General features: G+C 38.0%; 2 protein-coding genes across 2 annotated transcripts; one reads left to right on the top strand and one right to left on the bottom strand.

The window, feature by feature from the left end:
* Positions 1 to 2,132: 2,132 nt before the first annotated feature.
* Positions 2,133 to 12,807, bottom strand: LOC140921412 (5'-3' exonuclease PLD3-like). The gene is made up of 6 exons (XM_073371408.1): positions 12,250 to 12,807; positions 10,527 to 10,738; positions 9,425 to 9,572; positions 8,038 to 8,233; positions 5,258 to 5,420; positions 2,133 to 3,510 (listed from the first exon to the last, which is right to left on the bottom strand). The coding sequence occupies exons 1-6, from the start codon at positions 12,713 to 12,715 to the stop codon at positions 3,256 to 3,258; spliced, it is 1,440 nt and encodes a 479-aa protein (XP_073227509.1). The 5' UTR covers positions 12,716 to 12,807; the 3' UTR covers positions 2,133 to 3,255.
* A 680-nt stretch (positions 12,808 to 13,487) lies between these two features.
* On the top strand, positions 13,488 to 20,899 carry LOC140921705 (uncharacterized). The gene is made up of 5 exons (XM_073371717.1): positions 13,488 to 13,595; positions 14,115 to 14,206; positions 16,243 to 16,341; positions 17,649 to 17,753; positions 19,441 to 20,899. The coding sequence occupies exons 1-5, from the start codon at positions 13,521 to 13,523 to the stop codon at positions 20,714 to 20,716; spliced, it is 1,647 nt and encodes a 548-aa protein (XP_073227818.1). The 5' UTR covers positions 13,488 to 13,520; the 3' UTR covers positions 20,717 to 20,899.
* The last annotated feature ends 4,392 nt before the right edge of the window (positions 20,900 to 25,291 follow it).

The raw sequence follows: 25,291 nt of genomic DNA on the forward strand, positions 1-25,291 counted from the left end.
ACATACGCACATTCAGTCCCAAATCCGTCTCGCCTCATCAAAAGTTTCAAATCGTTTTAAGGTGTCTTGATTTAAGGTGAGGTTACGTAGGAAGCCATGAAAGCGTTTTCACAGTCGAAATGACTTTGAGTAAACCAACGTGCAAACGGACACGCGCACGTAGATAACTGACGTATGACCCGTTTTAAACTTTGCGCAACAACTCTGGTCCCAACCACACGCAACAAAAAGCAACAGGGTGTGAAAACGGATGCAACATATAACATTCAACAACATTGGGCCAAAAATGTTCCGTCCGTTTGCACGGGGCTTAAGTTATAAATTCTTTTTATTATATAAATACTGATGAAATACCAGGATTTTTCCTTTTACTAAAAAATCATATCTTCGTCGCGCGCAGTGAAGATACTATTTTTATCTTTCCCGTGTGAGGATATTGGTGTTGCCATGGTTACCAATATGATTAGCCAATTACAAGAGAGCTTCCCGTTTTTAACAAAGTTTTCGCAGTTTTCACGACAAACTGAACTCCTCCGGACCCTGTGGAACAGGTTAAACATTTTTGTTTTCTCATTGGTTTATTGATTGTTTAAACAACTTCGTTCCCAGGGTTCTCTCCTACCCGCCCTACGGAGCGAGAGAGAGAGAGACCCTGGAAAACGCTGGTCACGTGGCTCTAGAACAAAATGAATTCTGAGGGAGGAGTCCTTTGTCTCACATTTGTTTGTCTGGTTTATTCGCAACGTTCACGCAGTGATCGCAACAGCAAAATAGATTTGCTAACCCTACTACAACTATAACTGAAACTAAGGGAAATTTCTGCCTAAACAAAACTATCAGATAAGCAAGTGAATTACCAGAGAAGGAATCAAACACTAGCGTTATCCCCGGTTTAACCGATGACACCAATCGCTAAAAATCTAAGATCTTGAGTTATACACAAGCGAGTTAATATTTTGAAGGTAGAATCCCTGTACATAGAACTTCTATATTAAAAGTTTCAATGTTTGTCTGACAGCGGCTGGTCAGATAACCTATACCAGTTGCGGTGTTAGCGGTTCGGCGTGACAAACCCCCGGGAAAAAACATCGCAGTTACATTGACAGCAAGGAATGCATATAGTACATTTACGATTCGATTAAGTGACTTCACGGAAAGCTATAGCCTAAAATGTCAGCATTTTCCACCCCCTAACCTTTGTTACGATGCAGCAATAGAAAAGTGGTAAATAGATCAAAGACCAACGCGACATGGAAGACAACAGGAAGTAGTATAAACAGAGACAAAACACAGACAACATGACCTGCATAATAATAGTCTTTAAAACACATACAGATACTTTATTTGTTTTCTAAAGTGGCCTCCACAACATAGAAACGGCAATTCAAATCTAATGCGTTTCGGTATGAATTCTACTACCAGGATACCTAAATTATTTTTGACTGCACAAACGGTGAATCCTCCGCGATTTCCGTTGCATGTGCCAAATGAAAGCATCGCTGATAAACATCCGATTAGCCTCCAGATATTCTGCAGGAAGTTACGCTTTCGCTGTCAAAGGATTTTGTGCATTATTTTCGGCGTTCAAGATCAGGCCAGGTACACAGTTTCATGGCTGCACTGACCTGTCTACGCTCCGTAGAGACAAATTTCACGCTTACCTGCCCCTCCCCCAAATCGTTTGTTTGTAATCTCCCAGATTCTGGGAGACACGTGACCAGCGTTTTCCAGGGTCTCTCTCTCTCTCGCTCCGTAGGGCGGGTGGGAGAGAACTCTGGGAACGAGGTTGATTGATTAAGGCTTTGTTCACAAACCGGATAGCTTTTCGTGTCGACACTCTCTTAATTCTCTGCAGATGTATCCGCAGATGAGCTTCAAGTTGTGTTTTACGTAGGAATTTCATCAGTATCTATGAAATAAACAGAACATTACACCGCCGACTGGGGATACGAATTTTATCTTCTCGTGCTGAAAGTATCTCACACTCGTTCGCTTCGCTCACTCGTGAGAGATACTTTCAGCTCGAGAAGATAAAACTCGTATCCCCGCGCGGCCATGTAATATCGTCTTTGTCGCCTTTTCCGGCTTATTGACTGAAGCACGTTAATCACTTACCTTGAATTAGTCCTAATAAAGACAAGAAGCTAGTAATACCTCAGATTTTATTTACAAATAAGTGATCTTTTTAGCGCTGCTTGCCATGATGTTTTCATATCGACATAAACACCATACCATGACGTAATCGTGCCCTACTTCGCCTACTTTGACCGGCTGAGCTGAAAACAACGCGGTGATGCTCTATAGCACCCAGCTTGCTATATGAGCGCCAAAAAGTTTCCTCCCTTTCGAATATCATTCAAGATTCGGTCCACCAATGACTCCTGTGACTTATCTGAAAAGCGACATTACGGTTTGTAAAGTATAACAGTCCATTGTTTTAGAGAAAAAATATTTCAAGGAAACTATTAGAGTTAAGCGAATTGAAGCAAACTGTGTTTTTTGAAAATAATCAATTTGTATTCATTACCTTCAACTTTTTCAGGTACGCACGTGTAGAAGACGAACCAAACTTGGTGAGTTAAGTTCATAAAAATATCGACGTCTAGCTCATTTACGTTCGTCTGAATAGGTTTGGATCATCCAAAACGTTCTATCCATTTGAGCAGACGGATAGAACGTCTGATGATCGTCTCCGAGACAAACATCGACCTTCACATGCGACGAACTCAACTAATAAATTCCAAACTTATATGATAATGCATTTTTAGCCTCGTTCGGAAGAAAATTGATCACTGATCTGGTTGAGTTGATTGGTTCGACGCGCCTCAAGTTCGACGTCCGACCCAACAGACGATCTTAACTTAATTTAGGTCGACCAAATTAGAGATCGGTTCGTCTTATGTAACAGAGTTCGACGTTTGGCCTAGTCCTTAGTAAAATGTGAGAATATATGTTATTCTACATGACCCTAATTTCATAACCTTTTTCCTGACTTTGAAAGTCTGAAAAAAACTTACTTATCCGTGAAAACTAATTGGTGATTGGTAATTATTTTAAATTCAATAAGGACTATTTCCCCCACATCGTCGTAAGCCATACAAAACTACTTTTCTGTTAGAACACGGAAAATCCTTTAGAAATCCAAAGATCTATGACGTTCTTGAGAGGGGCATAACGCATGCGAAGTAGCAAAATGCGAAGCCCTTCAGTTATCACAAGAGCGTACTGGTTATCGCCATTGTAATGTATATGGTCTCACTGGTTACAGTTCACTGATATAGTAAAATTCGAGTCCCAGTTTCTCTCAAACACTGCTTGTAACTGCGCTCGTACAGTATTTCCAGTCTCGGTTTCGTTGATGACATAACCAATACCAGCTGTGCCCGTAAAGTAATCCGCTGACCAGTTAGATGTGCCAACGTAGGCTACAGAATCTGTGACCATAAACTTGTTGTGGTTGACACGTGCATATGGGATTTCCTTGCTGTAGGGTGGAACTTTGTAGAACTTCTGTAAAACAAAGTGGTCAAAATGAGTAAAGGTTAATAAACTGCAAACCGCTCTAACCAATACTGTTGTTATATAGCTGGAAATTTTTTCCCAACAGCGCGCGCTCTCATTGGTTACTTCGAGGTCACATGACATCTAACAATGAAACTATTTCCCGCCAAAATCTCTGAGCGGGGAACATTGCAAAAGTCTATGACGTAAGAGGGTAACAGTGCACGGTTCGCCTCGGGAAACTTTGAGATTCTCGGGAAACAAACTGTTTCCCTCGAGACCAGTCATTAAAAGTTTATTAAAACTAAAAATAACATTTGTACATTTGGCGCTTATTCAAGGGCAGCATTTATTCCAGACTGGGCTTCTAGAAGTCATGGAAGGCAGTCAAAATAGTGGCATTGCTGTATGCCGTGAGACACAAGAAATTCACACTTAAACCACATTAGATTAGTCTAAATTTTAATTCACACGAAGATAGGAATGGAAAGAATTATCCAAAGAATTATGGGTTGAAGGCATAAATCCATGAAATTTTTAGCAAAGAACATTTCAGCATTTGTTGGGACAAGACAAATTACGACATTAACGCGGATTGCAGATCGTAGTTTATTTTAAATTATTAGTAAAAACAATTATATCTAAAGGTACAGAAAAACGGGCAGGCAACAGAAAGGTGCAACACATTTTGCAAAATTGCCGCAAAACGAGTTGAATAGCGATGTTTAAACTTGTCGTCTAACAATTCACGTTGATGCAGGTTGCGAAAATTTGTTGCAGACAGTAGAGAGTAGTTCTACTTTTTGCAACAAATTCTATATATGTTGCACGTTTTACCGACCCAAGGCAAACTTGGTTATGCAGCAAGTGACGTAAATCCCGTGTATGGCGTGACTTCCAACTGACACCAACTGAGTTAGAATAAGCCAGCGCGAAGGGAAAGAAAAGCTGACTGTTCATCTGACAAAAGGTTTCCAAAGATCTTCGATCGTTCCTCGGAAAGTTTCCGAAGATCTTAAATCAAATCAAATTTGCACCTACGTTAGACAACTTCAAAAGTTTTCAATGGACACAAAATTCGAGGATTTTATAGTACACTGATCAATTGCAGCACTGAAATTTTTTAAAGAAAATCTATCGACGAATTTTGTCTTATTCGCTGTTTTTGTGAAAGTAGCCTTTAAAATTACCCAAAGAACTCAGCATTGCGTTTTACCCGGATTCACATGTTTTCATGTTTTTTGAAATCGCGCAAGTCTACTTGCGTTTAGCAGGTTGTAGAGTGTATGAGGGTCATTTACAAAACGAATGGGTGAAAAAACTTTTCGAAAACATCCAAAAAGTAGCACATTTGTCTGCATTAAGTCCAGTCTTCAGTTCGTGCATAATTTATGCCCTTTTTGTAGAAATTGCAAGATATCTCGAATTCCTCTCATAGATGTTTGTGAAACTTCGCACAACAGAAGACAAGCACCCGAAGTATGGGTAGCGTCAAGCATTAAAGGCTGCAATTCGATTTAGAGCCAACACTATTGCAATAAAGATAAATTTGTTTAAGTCTTACAGATTCAAAGATGGAAGGTGTACCTACAAAAATAATTGGTCGAGCCACTTTAACCTATTAAATGTAAAAGCAAATCCAATCGTGGCTTTTTTGTGTGTGTTATTTCTATACCCCTTTTCCCGCGGTAGATGTATCTTTCTTGAGACGTGATTGGTTCATTTGAATAGTACCCTTCGAACTTAAATGACGTACCACTTGAACTGATGCAGCATTAGCACCATTGAGAGCGGCGAGCGATTGTAGGTAGAGCTTCATATCAGGGCGAGTGTGGTTCCATAAACTGGCTAAAAGTCGTACTTTCACTTTACGGTCAAATGCTGCTCGTCGTAAAGCATCATCTATGACTGGCCAGTACCTGGAAGAAGGTAAAGGAAATTTAAACCACCGTAAGTTTTGACTCTGAGTACTATTGTACGGAGTAAGCGTTTTAGACTATCATACTGTACAAAAACGTTCTAATTTCTGAGTCTGTGGACGAAATCCTAAAGCATGACCATTCAAGACAAAGCTAATGAGCAGTAAATTCCTGTGGTGCTGTTCATTATGCTGTATTAGGTGGTTCTAACTTCGGAGTCTGTGAGTGGTTCAACTCCTAAAGTGTTGCCATTTAAAGCAGTTAAGCTTAACTTTTCTGTGGTACTGTTTATTATACTGTCCAAGGTAGTTGTAGCTTTTGAGTGCGTGGATATGAATTCTCATATGAAAGATACTGAGCAATATTCTTTCCGTCGGTGTTGTTTATTTTCCTCTACAAGGTGGTTCCGTATCTTTTGAGCCTGGATAAAATCCTATGGTGTGATATTCCTCTTATGAAAGCTACCCGCAGTAAGTTTCTGTACATGGTGCTGTTTATCATGCTGTTAAGGTGATTCCCTGGCAATTTTGAGGCCGAGGATGAAATCATTTTGTAGGTAAGTCAAGAATATTTTTAAACTCCTTTTGTAATATGGTAATATACCTTTATTTTACATCAGTGTTATGTGAAGTTTCATGTACATTGTACATGTAATATTGCATAATGTGAGTCACATCTTAATTACAGACAACAAGAATAATTCTTGGATTAATGAATATTAGTAACATATTAAATTTTAAACCTGTGGCATTTGTGCATCAAGTGACTTGCTGCCTTTACACCACTTCACAACATTTTGTTTGCCCAAAATTAGCATTACCCCATATATAAATGGCTACACAGTCATTAAAAAACAAATACTACAAGGCTACTATTTGAAGCCACATGCCTACTGAAGTGCAAATTTCAGGTGATGTAATTCAGGGCTGTGTGTTATGACCTTGGGCTGGTTGATTTTTGGCAAGTTGACTGGCAACATACACCTATTTCGAGAAAGATTGTCTGAAAAAATATGCACGCGACAATCCCAAAAGATAACATGGCATATGATCAATACACTGTTCCTGATGTACTGTAGCTGTTGAAACTACTTTTGTTGCTTGCCATTAGCATTTACAAACATACATGTACATCCATGGCCTCTTGTTCTGTTCTTTCAAATTTGTTTGAAGAAAAGTGAACTCAAACCACCCACAATACCTTTCAGGATTGTTGCGTGCACTTTTTCCAACAACCTTTCTTGAAATAGATGTAATTTGTGTAAACACAACAATGGTTTCCCAGTATTATCACCAAGGTGTTTACCAAGCGGCACTTTGAAGATTAGTACTACTAATGGTAGTTTATCATTAAACAATTTTTGGATAAGGCTTTTGTGATGTCTGGAATAATCAAGTAGTATTTTTAGTAGTATATTTTATTGATTTCTCCATAGCTTAAACAAATTTACAGATTTACAGACACGAATAATTAATTTAAAAAGGGCAAAAATACATGAAGTAATAATGAAGTAATAGATGGGAAAATATAAAGCATTCCTAATAAAGTGGATACGACAAAAAAATACTAATACAGAACAACAAAAAAGATAATTCAATAAAGCAAATATGAATAGATAAAGCAACTAAGTCAATCTAGCATTTACTTAGGTCGAATTATATATTGTGATATCAGCTGAGCCAAAGGCCGAGGCTGATAACAATATTGCCCAGACCTTAATTATTTAGGATTATTAGTGCAAAAACCAAATCTAACATTATTGTTTTAATATGCATTGTTTTGAAGAAAATAATGACAAACACATTGTCGCAATGAACCGAATCACAGGAAAAAATAACCGATTCCCATTTTTGGATATTTTAGGGAATTTAAAGAATACCCACAAAAATCCCAAATTTGGAAGAGTGAGACAAGTCCCAATCAGGGAACTTGGTTGGGAATTCCCTGGTTGGGACTTGTCTCACTTTGCCAAATTTGGGATTTTTATGGGTATTCTTTAAATACCCTAAAATATCCAAAAATGGGAATCCGTTATTTTTTCCTGTGAATGTTGTTCTTGGAAATCACGCATTGTACGCGCAACCTACAGATTAGTTAGTTATCTGCTAACAGATGACTAACTAATCTGTAAGTTGCACTAATTTCCAAAATTATCTGTTGGCTCTTAACCAATGAGGAGACAGATAATGAGGACAATGTATAATAATATTAATCATAACCATAACAAAATTGTCAAATCTGATTGGCTCTCAACTGCCCTGATTTCAGCCTTAATTGGACAGTTTAAAAGGACAGTACGCGTCATGCCTAAGTAATTGGACAGTACGCGCCATCACGCGCGCGCTGAAATGGCTTTTTTTTTCACTGCTAGCAAAACAAAATTTCGAATTTCTTGTATTTTGGTTTAAAAAATAGCCTATTGTATCACAAATTTTGTTAAAGTTATGATTAATTGGTAACAGAACTTCGTGTCATCCAATTCATGCAGTCTGTAATCATACTCGTGATTAAACAAATCGGACTCCCGCTACGCGGTCGTCCGATTTTGTTAATCACTCATATGATTACAGACCGAATTGGACTCCACTCAGTCCTGTTACCATTACTTATTACTTACGTTCTGTTCTCTGTGTATAAGGTGGTTGGAAAATAGTCCATCACAGACACATACACAAACTGTTTTGCACTGTCAATAATTCTCAGGATGGTTGATAAATCATCAGCTCTCTCTGGAGGACACAGTTGCTTTGGAGCTGATGCTAAATAAATTCCAGCTGCATTTGAACCATTGATTTTGATTTGAGCAGGAGAATCTTAAAAAATGATAACACCAGAAATAAATATTATGATAATAAAAACAGAGGTAAAAGGATCAAAATCCTACTCACCAGGACTAGGGTGGGGGTGTAAATTAAGGAGAAAAATATTAGTCAGTCCTTATTCCAAAAGAAGAAAAAATTTGGTTATTGAAAGAAAAACACTTTTCAGATTGACTAGCTACTTATGAAAAATAGGCTGGGAGATTTAGCAATAAGAAAGGGAGAAGATAAGAAATGGATCAAATTCTTACATAATGTATTGAAAAAACCACAATCACTGATTAGTCAAAAGAACTGGATCATATGGTGAATAACAACCACAATATAGATTTAGCGGTGAAACAAATTAATAGGAAAAGATCAGCAAACGTTTTCCTCCCAAGATCACTTCCTCGGCTGATCTGATTGGGGGGGGTGGGGGGGGGGGGGGAGGGTGGATCAGGTGTGGGAAATTCAAAACAGCAATTAAAGCAACAATGTTTAATTCACTTTGGTAATATTAGAGGAGGCTGCGAGGGTAAGGCCCTGCTGTGGTCAATATGTTGGGTTCTTGGGCATTACTCCCGCACCCTGGTGTATAAATGACTAACAGTGAACTTAGTACTGGCCGGGAGTAACATTGCAATGGACTGGCATCAATTTAGGATACATTTTTAGTTATTTCTTTTAACATAGAATCATATCAAGTAATCAATTAGTTAGTCGATGATTTTGTTACAAATAGTTATGGTGAGTCCTGGGACTCATCTTGTGAAAATTCACGAGTCCCTGTCCATAACAAATGACTCCCAGTTTAAAAAAACAATGAGCCCTAAATTGAAAATGCTTGGATGTTTATGTAACCAGACACTTAATCTGGAGACAGATGCCAAAACTCTTTATTACATGTACAGTTTACTGAAATTAAAACATAGTACTTCAGTCTATATATTCAAGGCACAAAAAAGACTGCAGAACTTAATATGCATTTTTAAACACCCAACAGCCACATTAATCACACAAACAGGATATTCTACCAAAAAAATCTTCAAATCGATTGACCGTTCCGTTGGTATTTTCCCAGCCACTTAATTCATGGAAAAAAAAAAACTGGCCAGGGATAAGCACCAGCTTAAAAATGTTGACAGTCAATGATCTGCCTCAAGGAATATTACTCAAATCAATGTTTATACTCAGTGTTCTAACCTGCATTGATAGATGTTTTGTACTTGTCTGGCCACGGATCTGGAATTTTAGACTTTGGTAATGCCAGGTCCCAGTATACTTCAAATATCTTGCTCATATCCTCAGCTAAGCAACTACAGTTGTATGTCATAAGTCCGAGCTCTTGAATCTGCATCAAATTGAGCATAAATTTGATTTCCTTTGGTATTTTCTTTTGTCAATCCATACACATGTATTATTAAATTATAGTCTATTTGTATCCTGGCTCTTAGAGTTAGTTTACTTCGGACTGACTGGTCGTGTACATGTATCCTGGCTCTTAGTTTACTTTAGACAGAATGGTCATAAATGCCCACTATACTTGTGTGCAAGCAATTTTTAGGATAAAAGCCTGCACTCCTGGTGGGCGTGACCCTTGGTATTTGTTTTCAAAAGACCTGGAAGCTAATTTTTTGGAATTGGTCGACTCACCACTCTCGACTTACTCAACGGGGAGCAAAGGTGATGCAGTGGTGATAGCACTGGCCTCCCACCAATGTGGCCCGGTTCAAATCCAGGCATCGACGCCATTATGTGGGTTGACTTTGTTGTTGGTTCTCTCCCTTGCTGAGAGAGGTTTTTCTCTGGGTACTCTGGTTTTCCCCAAATCTTCAACAATTTACAAATTCCAATTCGACCAGGAATCAGGTAGATGAAGAACCACTTTGTGGATGCGCTACCTGTTTTATTATTAGTTGCTTATATATTTATTACTTTGACATTACAGTATTAGTCAAGACATAATTATTTAGGAGAAAGTGGCTCTTGAGGGAAAAAAATAATCAGGGCTATAAAAAAAACCATGAATTCAATCTTGTCCTTTGGGCATGCACAGTTCACATTTTGCTTACTTGATGCCACTTATTGTTTGTATTAGTTAATAATTCTATTAGAACATGACTTGCTTTGACCATTGCCCATTAGACAAGACAGCTTTAAAAAGACAGGATTTTTTTCAAGCCCTGCATGATGTGATGGATATCATTAGTTATTATTATTGTCAATATTTTCTTATCTCTTTGGTTTATTTTGCCTAAAAGCTCAACTGTCAGATTAGTCTAATATTATGAGTAGCCATGCGTACTTGTGTAAGTGCCCTCCAGTCCTGGTTTGCACTGCCAACATAAAAGTGCTGACCATCAACCAGCCACATCTTTGTGTGGATGATTCCGCTACCTACTAGACGCGTCATGTCCAAAAGGCGCACTTCTGCTAATTTCTTCTTTTGAAGTTCAATTGTATCCAGGCTTGGAAATTCCTTACTTGGAGGTGACTGAACAATGCGGATCTTCACACCTTCAATACAACAATGAATCAATAACAATTTAATTACATGTAGTTTTCTCCAGTCTATAAAATAAGGTTAGAGTTTCTAAAACATTAATATAATATTGCATTAGACAGGCTACAAGACATACAGCTATTTCGAGAAAGGTTGTCCGAAAAAATGTGCACGCTACAATCTCAAAAGGTAATATGGGATATGATCAATACACTATTCCTGACACTGTAACTGTCAAACCTGCCTTTGTTGCTTTCCTTTAGCACTCGCAAACATACGTCCATGGCCTCTCATGCCATTCTTTCAAATTTCCTTGAAGAGCAGTGAACTCAAAACTGCCTACAATATCTTTCAGGATTGTCACCCGCACTTTTTGCGGCAACCTTTCTGGAAATAGCTTTATACACATGTATATTGTACTCTCTACATAAACAAAGAGAGCATCCCCAATTCCTCTTTTGAAATTTGGCTGATGTTAAAATACAGTATATGTATACATTCAATCACAGACTTGCCAACCCCCAAAAGGTAAAAAAAGGTGACATTCTGAACCTACAGCTGGGAAAGGTAGTGAGAAATGTGTAAAAAGTAGTGAGATATTGTCCCCAATTTCCTTGTTGAAAGACATCCAGCGGGAATTATTTTGGGTATTGCAGTGGCTGATCCAGACCCTCAGAGAAGAAGGGGTCCCGGTCATCCAGACCCTGAGATAAGGGGGTGGGGAGGGGGCCCCGGGCTCCTCAGAGTTACCATTCCAACAGCTTACATTCTGTACTCTTGAGATAAGTACCGGTAAGTCTTTTCCAGTTATAATCAATACTACACTACACATGTAATTGACAGGGTTTGTATTCTTTTGAGCTCTCCAAATTCCATGACTTTCCATGACTTTTTCCATGACCTTTCCAAGTTTTCTTTGACCATAAGTTTACATGTAGCTGCCACATTAGAAATTTCTAAAAATTGTCCTTGTTTTAGGGTATTTTTTGACCTAACTCAGTACAACGGACAAACTGCGGTGTCCAATAAAATGTGTGCCATTTGCACTGTTCAATTACTTCTCCTTATCTTATTTGTCCTTGCCTTGTCATCTGCAGTTAACTAATTTATCAACCAAAACTTTAATTTCCCATTACTTTCCAGGACCGACAATTAAATTCCATGACTCTTCAGGCCTGGAAAATGAAATTCTTAAATTTCATCACTTTCCAGGTTTCCCATGACCTGTATGAACCCTGATTGATAACAATTTAGAAATCAATCATTATTGATTTCTATCAATAATTGATAGAAATATCGATTTCTGATATCTGCAATTATTGCAGATATTAGAAATCGATATTTCATTGATGATTGATATTGATTATTAATGATGGTTATCGATTATCGGTTTATCAATTAACTACGCCTGGATTGATTTACATAAAAGCAATAACCACAAAAACTTTCTTTTTCCAAGAAGTTTGCATAGTGGCTGACCACGTGAAACAAACATGTAAGTTTCACGCGATTTTTTATGGCCCACCTCGTTCACCAGCAGCCTCCAAGCTCTGAAACACATCCTCCCCCTGCTTAGTGCTCGGGTCAGAGGTGCTGGTATCATCTCCTCGCAGCGTCCAGTAAAACGACGCTATGTCGATCTCTTTGGTTGCCATCTTCAGCAGGTTCTTCCACCCGCTGTAAATGGACGGGTTATGAATTGAACCTTTAGGAAAAGCCACGTTTTCGGGAATGCTTTCAACAAGGGTAATTGTGCAATCGCCAGTGCAAGCAACATCTGGAAGTTTGGTCGTCTTTGCGTTGGTGTTTTTGGGAACGACGAACTGCAAGATGATCAAAGTTAATGCGATAATTCCGAGAGCTGCAACAAATATAACAAGGAACCGACAACGAACGCTACCAGGGGAAAAACGCTTTGATTCCGAAGTTACAAACACTTGCGGCTTTGAGTCCGTCTCCATCATCGGTGAATAGTCAGCGTGTAAAGACATATGATACGCTGGTGGTGATGGCTCTTTTTAATTTTCGAGATCACGAGACACACTATGAAACATCAACATCGAGCAAGTGCCGTTCCAGACGAAAGTCATTGAGCGCATAAATTATGCTAAGCAGCGGGTATTTATGTCTACTTAACTCACGCAAGCTACGTTATATAAACCTACACGTATTGTCTAACGTACCTCAAGGCAACCTTCCATGACCCGAATAATTTCCATTTCGTCACGGCAAACGAATACTCAGCAGGGGCTGCTGACTCAGCAATTACAAACTGTAACAAAATTATGCATTTTGACTCACCTTTATTGTGAAATTAAGATTGAAGAAAAAAGGAGGAAAATAGACCGATACCTAAAAATGGGCTTAAAAATTTCACCAGTGTGATGACTCAGATCAGGAGCCTTTTTTAAGATAAAATTCGAAGAATAGTTTGCATAGACAACGACACAAGAAAAACAACTCATGGTTTGTGTAAAAATATTACCCTATGCAGGGTAATCCAGATTCCGGAATCCGTGAAATTCTTGCATGTGGAACCCGGAATTTCGGGGCGCGATCCATTCAACCAACATTCAGACCAGTCCGACCGGGAAAAGAGGACCACCTCAAAAGGTGGACCTGTTTTTTCGAAACTTTTCCGGTTGGACCGAACCGATCCATTGAGTTTTGGACCGAAATTTCCGGAAATTTTGGTTGAATGGATCGCGCCCTCGGATTCCACATGCCACTCCATTTTTCCTACTTGGCATCCAAGCCTTTTTGTCAACTTGTAACCAGGCCTTTATTAGAATCAAGATGGCGGTGCAAAGAAAGTTCGTCGATAAAGGATTGTTAAAAAATGTCATTCGTCATACAGATGCCTCCAACAAGGTACGTGTATACTTTTGTCACATATTTATAGAGTTTCTTTTCGTCTTGAATATTGTGTTAAGAAAGCTGTTATGTCCATCTCTTGAGAGCACAAAAACAGACAGCCGGCTCTCGTGCCCCTTCTTCCACACTCAGCCAAAGCGATAACCAAAAACAAGTTTGTGTTCGCAGGCTACTTAGCATGGGATAGTTTATTGAAGCTTTGATTAACAGCTCTAGAGTTAAATTGGATGATACTTCACAAATGAATTCAACTAATTAATAGAGCTGCGCTAAAATGTAATAATCCATGAAAATCATTCAATAAAATCCGTATTGCACATCTTTGCGCTCTGTAGTCTGTTCGTTTTGTCAAAGGAAACGTGATATATTGTCAGATTCAAACTGTATTTTCTCGCCGGCTAAAGCAAATCTTTCCCTGTAAGATCTACTTTCTAATAGAAAAGAAATTAACCGTAAATTTATTCATTAAATTCATGCGTGCATGTCTCCCATCACTAATAAATCTTTTATTCAAAGATCCAAGAAGAGAGTGAAATGTGGAGGCAGCATGAGTTAATGAATACACGAAGAAACGAAACAAGTTGGTCGTCATCAAAGGACACAAAAAGGTAACATATTTTTATGTGCCCAGAATAGACCTTGTCGTGGTTTTGGAAGCCATCTTGATGAGTAGGGAACTGCTTGAGAAATTACAGTGTTTGTATGATAATCTAATGTTGAATAACTTCCGTAAAAACGGGTGTTCTAAAAAAAATAATTATGAATTGTATACTAAAGCTACACAGCAATGGATTTTACCAACAAATTTTGGTGGCAATAATTGTACTTAAATTTCTCCAAATGCTTGTTTGAGATTTTCCATATATTTTTTCTGCAATTTTTATTGTTCCTGGGAAATTTTAGTTGGCAGGAAGAAAAATTTTTACAGACAAATGTATAGAACATTTGAAAAAGTGGTTCGAGCACATGCAACTGCATGTAACACCCTCAAACTTTTTCATTAGAATCGTTAGAAGTGAAGCTTTGGTTAACCAGGGCTGTCAAAAAGTTTTAAGCAGCAGCTTGATAATGAATACCTGTAGTAGGCGGCTTTAGAACTCGCACCAAAGGCACAAGTTCTTAAGGGCTGGAACATCTAGGGACATTTTGAAATTTAGAGTCTCGGAAATTGTGTTTCCAGGGGTTTTCAAGAGGTATTTTCCACCGCCAATGCCATGTTGTTTCGTCGGAATACATACAAGACTGTGAACAATGCTGTGGAAATGTCCTAGGCATTCCATGACATCACACGGTTTGAACGTTTCACAGATCTAAGCCTGTTTATATATGCGTTCAATGTCATTCAAACCTGGGAAATGGATGCTTTACAATTTTATTCGATGGTGCTTGTATTTTTGTTAGCAGTTATAGCTCAGTTATGGTAGAAGAAGATAAAAGTAGCCTGATAAGGATGGTGAACTAGCTGGCAGTTTTGGTCAGCTACTGGCCCTTATTGACAGCCCTGGTTATTCATATCTTTTCCAGAACAGCCATTTTACGGAAATTATTCGTCAATTTCTGACTCAGTTGCCTACTTGTCAAGTTGGCTTCCAAAACCATGGCAAGGTCTTTGTAGAACTAGAAAAAAGCAGGCTAGAACTCTAGATTAACTCAAACTCAAGAACCGCCAGCGTCATAATATCAAGGTTCTGTTTTACGGGAACGGTGGAACCCAGTTAGTTCGGACACCAAGGGAGCATGCCATAGTGTCCATATGATCCGGGTGTCCATATTAAGTGGGCTCTCAGGAAAAATACCACGGACATGTGTTTTAACAATGATAACACAGACTTTTTTTCAAGATAATGTCGATGAATTTCTTAACTGCAACTTATTATGGTTTATCCAAAAGAAAGCCCATGATCATTAAATTTTGTCATAGTCTTGGACTAATAGTTTTAAAAAAAAGTGTTGTTTTTGATAAACGGTAATTGAGTCTGTGACTTTTTCCTGATGCTTTCAATTTGCGACTCAGCTGGGTGGATTGAATACTAGACAAAACTGCTTTGAAAGGTCATTCTCCCCATTTCTGTAAAGTTTCCTCTTGTAAGGGGTTGACAATACAAGGGAATTTGGATGTCTGTTGTCCATATTAACTGGGTTTATTTTAAAGAATAATAATATATTAGCTTTGCATTGTGACAACAACCCTCCAAGTTAAAGTTTTCGTTTGAGGGCCATTTGGCGACCAACTCTATAGGTTTAGTCGCCAAAGGATTTTTTAGGCGCCAAAATATATATCAATAATTGAGTTTTAATAATTGGTTAATAATTAATTTGGGCTTAAGAATGGTATTGTTCAGCCAAAATAATGTCTCTAAACGGGGTTTACCATATTCACAAGTGTATACAGTAACTTATAATCCATGCCGAGTAGCATCCATGTCGTTTCTTCAAGTATCAGTTTTCTCTGGTGCTAACTTGGTGACTATTTTGCAAATTGAGTCGCCAGTACCAAAATGTTAGTCACCATGGCGCCTAAAGTGGTCGCAGCTTGGAGGGCTGGAAAAAACAAAACTGGCCTTAGGTGTCCATATTAAGCGTGTGTCTGTACAGTGGGATTCCACTATAACTTAAAAGTCTGCTCTTTCCAAATTTTTCCAAGGCTTGTAGGACGAATGAGATGCGACAGTGAAGTTCAAGAGCCTAAAAGTAGTTTTTGGACGCAGCAATTGTTTAACTTTGAAGCAGCAGACTCTGGCAGGTTTGTATTTTCTTTCTCATCTAACTTTGTTTGATAAACTAAATTGTAGAGACTTACAGTACAGTTACAGATGTGTCTCACCAATCCAGTATAGTTGACACATGAAAGCAGTTTTATTTATGCATTGAGCCTTTTGTTTCTGATCTTTTTCATTACATTGTCAGAGTACAACATGTATTAGGTGAAAGATGGAACAATGGTGTCAACTTAATTTTACTTTAAAAAATATTATAAGTTGGTCATTGAAAACTTGTCACTGAGCTCTACTCAATAAAGTCACTTCCTGATTGAACAACTGTTTTTGTGGATATATATCTTGCTGGAATTTTGAATACCTAGCAAAATGTGCGGCCATTTGACTGGAAAGGGCTAAAAGGCTGGTTTTTACATGCAGTAAACTCGAGAATCACGCTTTAATATGTAGGAAAAGGAAAGGAAAAAAAGCATGAGCTAGAAGAAGGGAAGGAGGGTAATCAATCAATAATTACACTCAAAGTTTTTACATTGGCTACTTTGGGGATAGACGGGGTAGTTTTTGGCCAAAAAAAACCTGCTCAAAGAAACAGGTGTATTTAGTAGAACTTGTTTGGCAACATTGCTACAAAACGATTTAAAAATGTATGTTGTGCGTTTTACCACCCATGTCGCGTTCAAACCTGTTTTGCAGCAAACCAGGTTGTTGCAAGTTGCGTGAATACTGCCTTCTGATTGGATAAAATTATGCGAAAGTCACGCCATTCTCCGGATTTACGTCACTTGCTGCAAAACAAGTTTGCCTTGGGCCGGTAAAACATTTTGTTGCAAAAGTTAGAACTTCTCTCTTCTTTCTGGAAAAACCTTTCTCAACCTGCAATAATCCAATTTGTTGCAAGGCAGGTCTGAGTGGGTGGTAAAGCGCGCGACATCGCTACTCAACTCGTTTTGCAGCAATTTCGCAAAACAAGTTGCACGTTTTTGTTGTTAATAAACTCACGAGACAATCGTCTCTAAAAGTAAGGCACAGAATAATTCTGAACAAGAAAGAACTGATGGAAAAATATATGTCTCCATGAAGACTCAATTTAACACACTTTTATACATAATTTGTCAAGAATCAACTACTTTCTTTTCAAAAGCTTTCATTTCTTTCAAACAGGACAATTATTTAGCACATTTGGAAACTATTGCAAAAGAAATAATGTGACTGTGTACTCGTAAAAAGCCAAATCTACGCCCCCCGTGCAAGTCTTATGCGCGATATCGAAATAGCCAATGTAAAAACGGGTATTTCAAGTCGCATTATTTCCTGAATGTTCATTAATTATCAGATGGGGTCACAGTGGATACCGAGAGCTCTACCCAGAGGAGTTTGAGGAAAAAAGAAGTGACGAAACTCAGAAATCCAAGAAAAAGAAATCGAAAAAAGTTAAAAGGTAGGTTAAACTTGGCTCTGTTTCCGATCTGTAACAAACAGCACTCAGTAGGCCAGTCTCGAATTATCAGAGTTCATGCTTGACCCCGCGGCTGAGGGGTATAAAGCAAAAAAATCGCCTTTGTAAGGTAATTAGAGACCTTTAGATACTAAGACGGGTACGATTACGATTACGAGATTTTCTCACTACTAAGTAGTGCTCGCGCGTGTACCAACGTCACTTTGGCGGTAAAAAGTGGTATCCGTCGTCATTCTACAACGAGTTTTAGAGTGAGATGTCGCCGGAAGTGACGAAAACAAGATATCAAATGTTAGAAGTTTTATCATTTTGCGATCGGGAGAGAGCGTAACCTCCCGCACTAAAGATAACAGTGCTAACTTTTCTGGTGAAAAATGGTAAAATGAAGCTTTCCGGGAAGTCTATATTTTGAGAATACGCGAAAAAACTTTAAGTCAATTCTCGTACTCCGTAGTCTTCCTCGTCCTCGAATCTAAAGGCCTTTAATAACAACTAGTACCGTGTAAAAGTACCGCTATGGGAAAGTCGTTTGAATGGTAACAACAAATATTCATTTTAATATTTCTTTATTTACCCTCGGCAGTATTTATAGCACTTATGCTAGTGGTGCCGAGCAAATGACTGAAACAAATAATTCAAATATAATCGAATATAACAGGGTTAAGAATACCAACTGGCCGGAGACAAACCAGCTGGTTATTTACAAGCGTGACCGAGGATTTGAACTCGGGACTACCGTGAACAAATCCAACAAGCGGTCAGGCCGGGACTTGAACTTGGAGCCTTCGAATTGCAAGTCCAGCGGTCTAACCACTCGGCCACGCTGCCTCCTACGAATTGATCCGTAAGTTAGGATCACCTTATAAGAGCTCTGTCGTTCACTCCGGAGTTGAAAGGGTTGACGCAAGTTTCGGATCAATTTAGACTGCCCACCTACCCCTCCCCTTAGCCAACATCTCGTCCTAAGTGAGATGTAAGTGTTAATATTAGCTAAGGGGAGGATTAGGTGGGCAGTGTCCCAGAAACCTAAATTAATCCCAAGTTTCGCCCCATGTTAGGGAATCCGATAAATTTTTGCTCGTGGAATCCGGAATCTTGGGATTTGGAATTCGGAATACAGCTTAAGGAATCCGGGATTCAACGAGCGATTGGACCCCGGAATCCAAGTTTCACTGACAAAGTCGGCAATCCAGTACCTGGAATCCGGAATCCACGGGCTGGAATCCAAAATAGAAGACTAAAGAGCTGTGTCACGAAATTCAGCCAAATTAGGAAATTACAAAATGCCCGCTAAATTAAGAGAAGCATAAAAATAACCGCTTAAGACTTTAAAGGAAGGTTAAAGTAACATAACAGAAACAGCAGATGCCACGGACGGGCAAAACTGGAGAAGATTCAAACGGATTGAAATTAGGGTTTTTTGAAAAGTGTTCAGCCTAACAGTTTTTCAAAGTTGATCCCTGCTGCTTGCAACTTGAAACATAATGCTCAGGAGACATATTTGTTAGCCTCGGATTTTGTCATTTACATGTAATTTCTTTGCTTACTTTAAGTTCCATAGCGACTGAGGGCAAGTAATTGGCAAAATTAAACAAAATGAACTGGACTGCCGTGACACAACCCCTTTAAACGGTCCGGCAACACAAAGATACGCCTCTTTTCTTTGCAGATCAGGATCTAATCGACACAGTGCAAGTAAAGAAAAGGGAAAGAAAGTGAAAGGCAAACGGAATAAAACTGAGTCCAGCCCCGAGATTTCTTGCGGAGAAAGTGGAGAAGGGTATGAACGGAAAAGAAAGCGAAAAACTAGGAGAAGCCCCAGCGAAGAACGAGGTTTATCGAACGAGAGGTTACGGAAGAAAGTAACAAGAAAGAAGGCGGAGGAAATTTCTGATTCCGAGGCTAGAAAAACTGACGAAGAGAGCAGAGAAAGTTTTGACTCTGGGATTAAAAGGAAAGGTAACAGAAAATATAGAATATCAAGTAGAAGGCGTAGAAAAGGTGAAGAGCGAATAAAGAAGAAAAAGGCTAGAGTATTAAGCTCTGACGAAGAAAGTAGTGAGAATTCTGAACGCAGGTCGATAATAAAACGAAAGAGAGGAGGAAGGCACAGTTCTGAAGAAAACAGTTTATCAAGTGAGTTAGAAGAGAATAGGGAAGACTTCAAGGATAAAGGCTTTGAGAAAGAAAACGAGCGTGATGAAGATGAAGAAAAACGACAGGGAAGTGACGGAAGTGACGGTGAAGAACGTGGCTCAAAAAATAAGGAAAACAGCAGTAGTAGACGAAATGAAAGAGGGGAATTTGGAACTCAGAGTTCTGACGATGAAAGCGAGAGTTATGAACACCACAAAAGAAAGCGAGAGGATGGTCACAGAAGAAATAGGGAAAGGCAACGTGTTTCTAAAAGGAAAGAAAACGAAGATAGGACAAACCTAAGAGAAAGAAAGAAATGTATAACTCGGGGTTCTGATGACGAAAGCGAAGAGAATTTTAATGGAGATATAAGGCAACGAAAGGGAGGTCGCAGAAGATATGACAAAGAACAGAATTTGTCAAAAAGGAAAGAAAATGAAAGCACGGGACGAAAAGATAGAGAGGAATTTAGACATCAAAGATCGGACGAAGAGAACGCTCAGGGTCATGATGCTGGAAGAAAGCGCAGTCTTGCCAAAAGAAAAGCTAGCGACTCGGATGAAAAACATTCATCAGATGGAAGGGAAGGAGAGTACAAAAGGAAGGACAGTTTTTTATCAGAAGGGCAGAAGATCGAAGTGCTCTCAAACAGGGACAGAAAAAAGCGAAATGAACGAGAGCAAAGCAGAGGAAGTTCAGGAAAACGAAAAAGAGAAAAACATCGCCTGGAAAGTATTGATACCGATAGTGAAGGCGAAGACTTACAATCACAAAGAAGCGAAAAATATCGAAGGAAGAAAGAGAATTGAAATTTTAACAAAAGAAAAGAGGAAAAGGAAGCAAGGGAAGATTTAGAAAGGGTCGGGGAAAACGATGAGGAAATGTTTGCTCTATTTTACTTCATCTCAGTTTTTGACCTTTACAGAAATTAAATACTTTTATAAAATAGTTTATTGTTTTACCTTTCTTTTATTAATCCATGACTTTCTAGGCATGGTCGTTTGCTTTATACAATCTGTCCACAGTCTCTGTTTTCTCAGCAAAACCGGAAAGAACACCATACATAGCTGGTAAACGAGCCCGATGGGGAGGGGGTAGTGAGGAAGATAATTTGAATTTTGCAATGAATTACGTCAATGATTTCTTTTTCTAATACTGCTACTACTACTATCATCATTATCATTATTATTATTATTATTATTATTATTATTATTATTATTATTATTATTACTATTAATGGTAATAGGACTGAGTGTAGTACAATAATGAGGGAGTAATCTGGCGAGTAATTTAAAAACCCGATTAGAAATTACGAGCCCGATTACCCTTGAATAGTACAACACGAAGTCCTATTACCAGTTAATTGTGTTAATGACAAATTGCGAGAATCTCAGTCTTGGAATATTTATTAATGTAAGAGAAATATTCCAAAGCAAAAACATGATCGGTTACAACTTTAGATCGGAATGTAGACGCCCGACCTCGTAATGGACTTTTTTTGTATTTAACAAGCTGTCAAACCCTAAAGAAAAAATATCTGAGTAAAAGTCTCTGGACCAGTTTTTCATCCATTTTTCTTTTCCAGTTGAAGCTGGACAGCTTATTTGGTCATTATTTCTTCATTGATTTTGATTGATTATCATGTGCTAGGTATTATTATTATTATTATTATTATTATTATTATTATTATTATTATTATTATTATTATTATTATTATTATTATTATTATTATTATTTTCATTTTAACATATTTGCATTTTTCGTCATTATAAAATTATAAGATGACTGAACCGCAGTAAAAAGAAAAAAAACAATCTTTTAAAAGGCAATGGCAAATTTTCTTTTGTAATAGACATTATTCGTGTTTCTGGTAACATACAGGGACAGGTTCGCACTAGAGATTTTGCGAGAAAATTAAAACTTTTGACAATTGTGCATGCATACTGTTCCAGTGTACCCAGTTAATACGACCACCGTGGGGCCAAAAATACTTAGTCAAGATGCCGAAACATATTAACGAGGAGCATGTGTCGCATTATGGTAAAGCTTTTCTAAACTGTGCGATAACAACTTCACCAATTACTTGTTTCCTAAATTAGTTACGTGTATATCTGCCTAGTAGGGAGGTATGTATGAAATCCGGATTTCAAGTGACAGGGATGGTCGAAGGATTTTTTTGGGTTTGAAATTTTAGATTTCGGGATTTTTGGGGGTAGCGGAGAATTTTGGCAAGTATTTTTTTTCTTGGTAGCTTGAATTACGTAGCGTTTTTTGTAGTATTCAAAACCAATGTTTCTATTTTTTCGTGTTATATCATTCAGTGTTTTCTGGAATTTTTTATGGTGCGGAGATTCGGCATAGGATTTTTGGGGGGTTAAATGTTGGTCCATTATGGCCCTTTAACAAGATTGACTTTATCCTATTATAGTTTTGTTATTCATTAAAACACAAACACAAGTCAATATTGAGCAAAATAATATTTTTAAGTGCCTTTTTAAACATATTCAAATAAAAGACACCATTAGGGACTCTTACACAAAAAAGGCAACAAATGGCACTAAACTAGCCAGCTTCAAAAGACGCGGCCATCATCGTCGCTGATAGCTGACCGACTCTGTTTGCTGAAGCCAAGAGACCTTATTTCATGACTCAAATTCATGTTTTCTCCGAATACAGAACTAAGTCACTCATTTTAATAAACGTCATGAAACCAGGTTTTTGGGGAAAAAACTGTTGATTCTATCTATGCAGATTACTTTATCGCCAGCCTTCAAAAATACACCCTGTTCAAGACGGTAAATAATGAAAATGTCATTTATACCCCGTTTAAGACTCAAGATCCTGAAAAGTATAACCTGTTCAGCCGCATACACTTGTTTAGGCCAAATAAGGAAGTACCCCCACCCCCTGGGTCTAGAATAAGCATAGGACACCAAATAAACTGGAATGTGTTAATATATTTCCTTTTAGCTTCAGACTTCACACTAAATACATACCTCCCTACTAGGCAGATATACACGTAACTAATTTAGGAAACTAAATACCGTTATTCTATTTTAATTTAAGAGTTTAGGGCAACGAAACTAGTACGTGCTAAAATGTTCAGTTTTATTATTCAGTGTATTTTATTTTTATTTTTTGCGGGGGGGGGGGAAGGGTGTTTAGTTTCCTGCACGTGTACCGAGTCAGGGAGCCAATTGCGATCATTCATTCTCATTTTCCCTATCAATTCTATTTTTCTAATACAATGGTGATGACATACAACAGCAGTGATAACTCAAGCGGGCATTTCTTTCATTTCGCAGCGTTACTAGGACTCCAATAAATGAAAAATACTTATTATGTCAACCATCTCGGTATTTTATTTTTAGTCGACCTTTATGTTCTCTTGTTTTAGCACGGTATTTGTAACTGGGGGAAACTACTACGGAGATTGCAATTAAGTGAGTATGTAATTATGCGTACGTATAAGTAAATACGTTGTTTGTGTTTATGTTGTACTTCAAATTTCCTTGGTTTAAATTTTATTTTCCTTTGTTTTGGGGTATGGTAATGTATGATAAAGAGTTTAAACAAAGGAAAATAAAATATAGACCAAGGATAAAATTGAACTGCAAGCTAGATATACACGTATTTATTCTTCGCAATAGTGTAGGAGGCTGCTTATCAGAATGGGGAATTTCGCTATTCCTTCCCATCAGACGCTGTGGTCAAGCCTTCAAACCAAAGTTAATTTCGGATTTGTCGTTTAACAAATTTTCACATGTACAGTTAACTTTGGCAATTATTTTATTTGTGAACGCATCCCATTTAAAGCATGTGTTTTTTTACGTTAGCAAAACTGGTACTGGCGAAGGATACAGTTTTTATTCCCCGGGAAACCACTTTGCATGGACGTGACTTGAGTAAAAATATCTGTATCAACAACCCGCTATAAAAAAATATTTGTAAATGATGAACATCAATTCAGTTTGAATTACTTAACTGCTTATTACCAATATTATCCAATGATTATTGGATTACGAGAGATTACGACAACTGGCGCAGCAACGGGTTAATACCCCCTGACATGCCCTGAGAATCGTATTTTACACGGACGTGACATGTCAAAATCAACTTCCAAGACTCTGCAAACAGTCCAAATCGAAACAAGTAATTTAAAAAAACCTCGAATTTGCATATTCTGATCGGAAAGAAAAATAATCATCCACTCAATTTTTAGAATAGACTCATGTTCGGCAGTGTCTATTGTTTTTCTTTAACTGAAGTGCTCTAGTGTGAGTAGCGGATTGCCGAGTCTATTTTTAAACCTTAGTTTCAATTGTATGACAACCGAGTATGTTACGGAGCACGCAGATTAGACAAAGTCAACACCCAAGAAGTAGAGATTTAAGCATCTTGATTAATACCAAGAACAGTAAAACAAGAAAGTACTGCGCAAGTAATTTTCATTTTAGTGGTCACGCTTAACGATTTCATCCCGAGACTTAAAAGTCAGCAGGGAACAACAAGCTAAATACCACAGCAAAGAAATGCAAAGTGATTTACATAATTATTCGCACTTTCGAATTTCATCCTCAGACTAACAAAGTAAACTATTTTATTTGGCTTTTACAAAATACTGTTAAACACCACAGGAAAGAACCGCTCAGTATATTTGAAGTGGCTGGGTGTGGGCCTGTCGGATTATTTCATCAAATATAGGTTATAAAGCCCTGTAACAAAGCAATTCCTCACAAAAAGGATATCCTAGTTGTTTAATTTGAACTAAAAGAAAACAACAAAACAAAGCAATATCAATACTAGGACACCATTGCCGATTTCGCCGAAATTAAAGATGTATAAAAAATAATTCTAAAAATATATTGTGAGCGGTTTTGTGATACTTATACAGGAGTTTAGGTGAGGAAGACATATAACTTTCTATCAACAGAACAAACATTTCAAACGAGAATTCATTAACTGCTTCACTTCCCTATCTTCGGGAAACGAAAGAATTGACAGGCAGTTGATTCAGTTTATTTTCAAACAGTTGAAATACGTGATTTTGTTGTGGAAGTATGGGTCTTAAAAAAACCTCTGCAACGGCTTTTTTGGGGGTAACGTTTGCTGACACAATTTATTTTTGCGCGATATATGGTTCCTGCTCGATAACTGAGTTTCATGGTTTCATGTGCGATGCAGAACGGAACTTAAGGTCAGGCTTAATGAGTCCAGTAGGCTCAGAGTATAATGATTGAGCTTTTGTAGTAAGTCGAAGGCAGGTAGAAGTTGGAATTCTGCTATTCTTCTTGTCATGTCATTTTTATTCACTTGTATTCAAGTTTTTAGCGAAAAACCTGCAGTGTTAAGAGGTTTACAATTTCCCTAACTTTTGAATAATG

Source organism: Porites lutea, chromosome 12, assembly GCF_958299795.1.
Source record: "Porites lutea chromosome 12, jaPorLute2.1, whole genome shotgun sequence".
Classification (NCBI taxonomy): Eukaryota; Metazoa; Cnidaria; class Anthozoa; order Scleractinia; family Poritidae; genus Porites; species Porites lutea.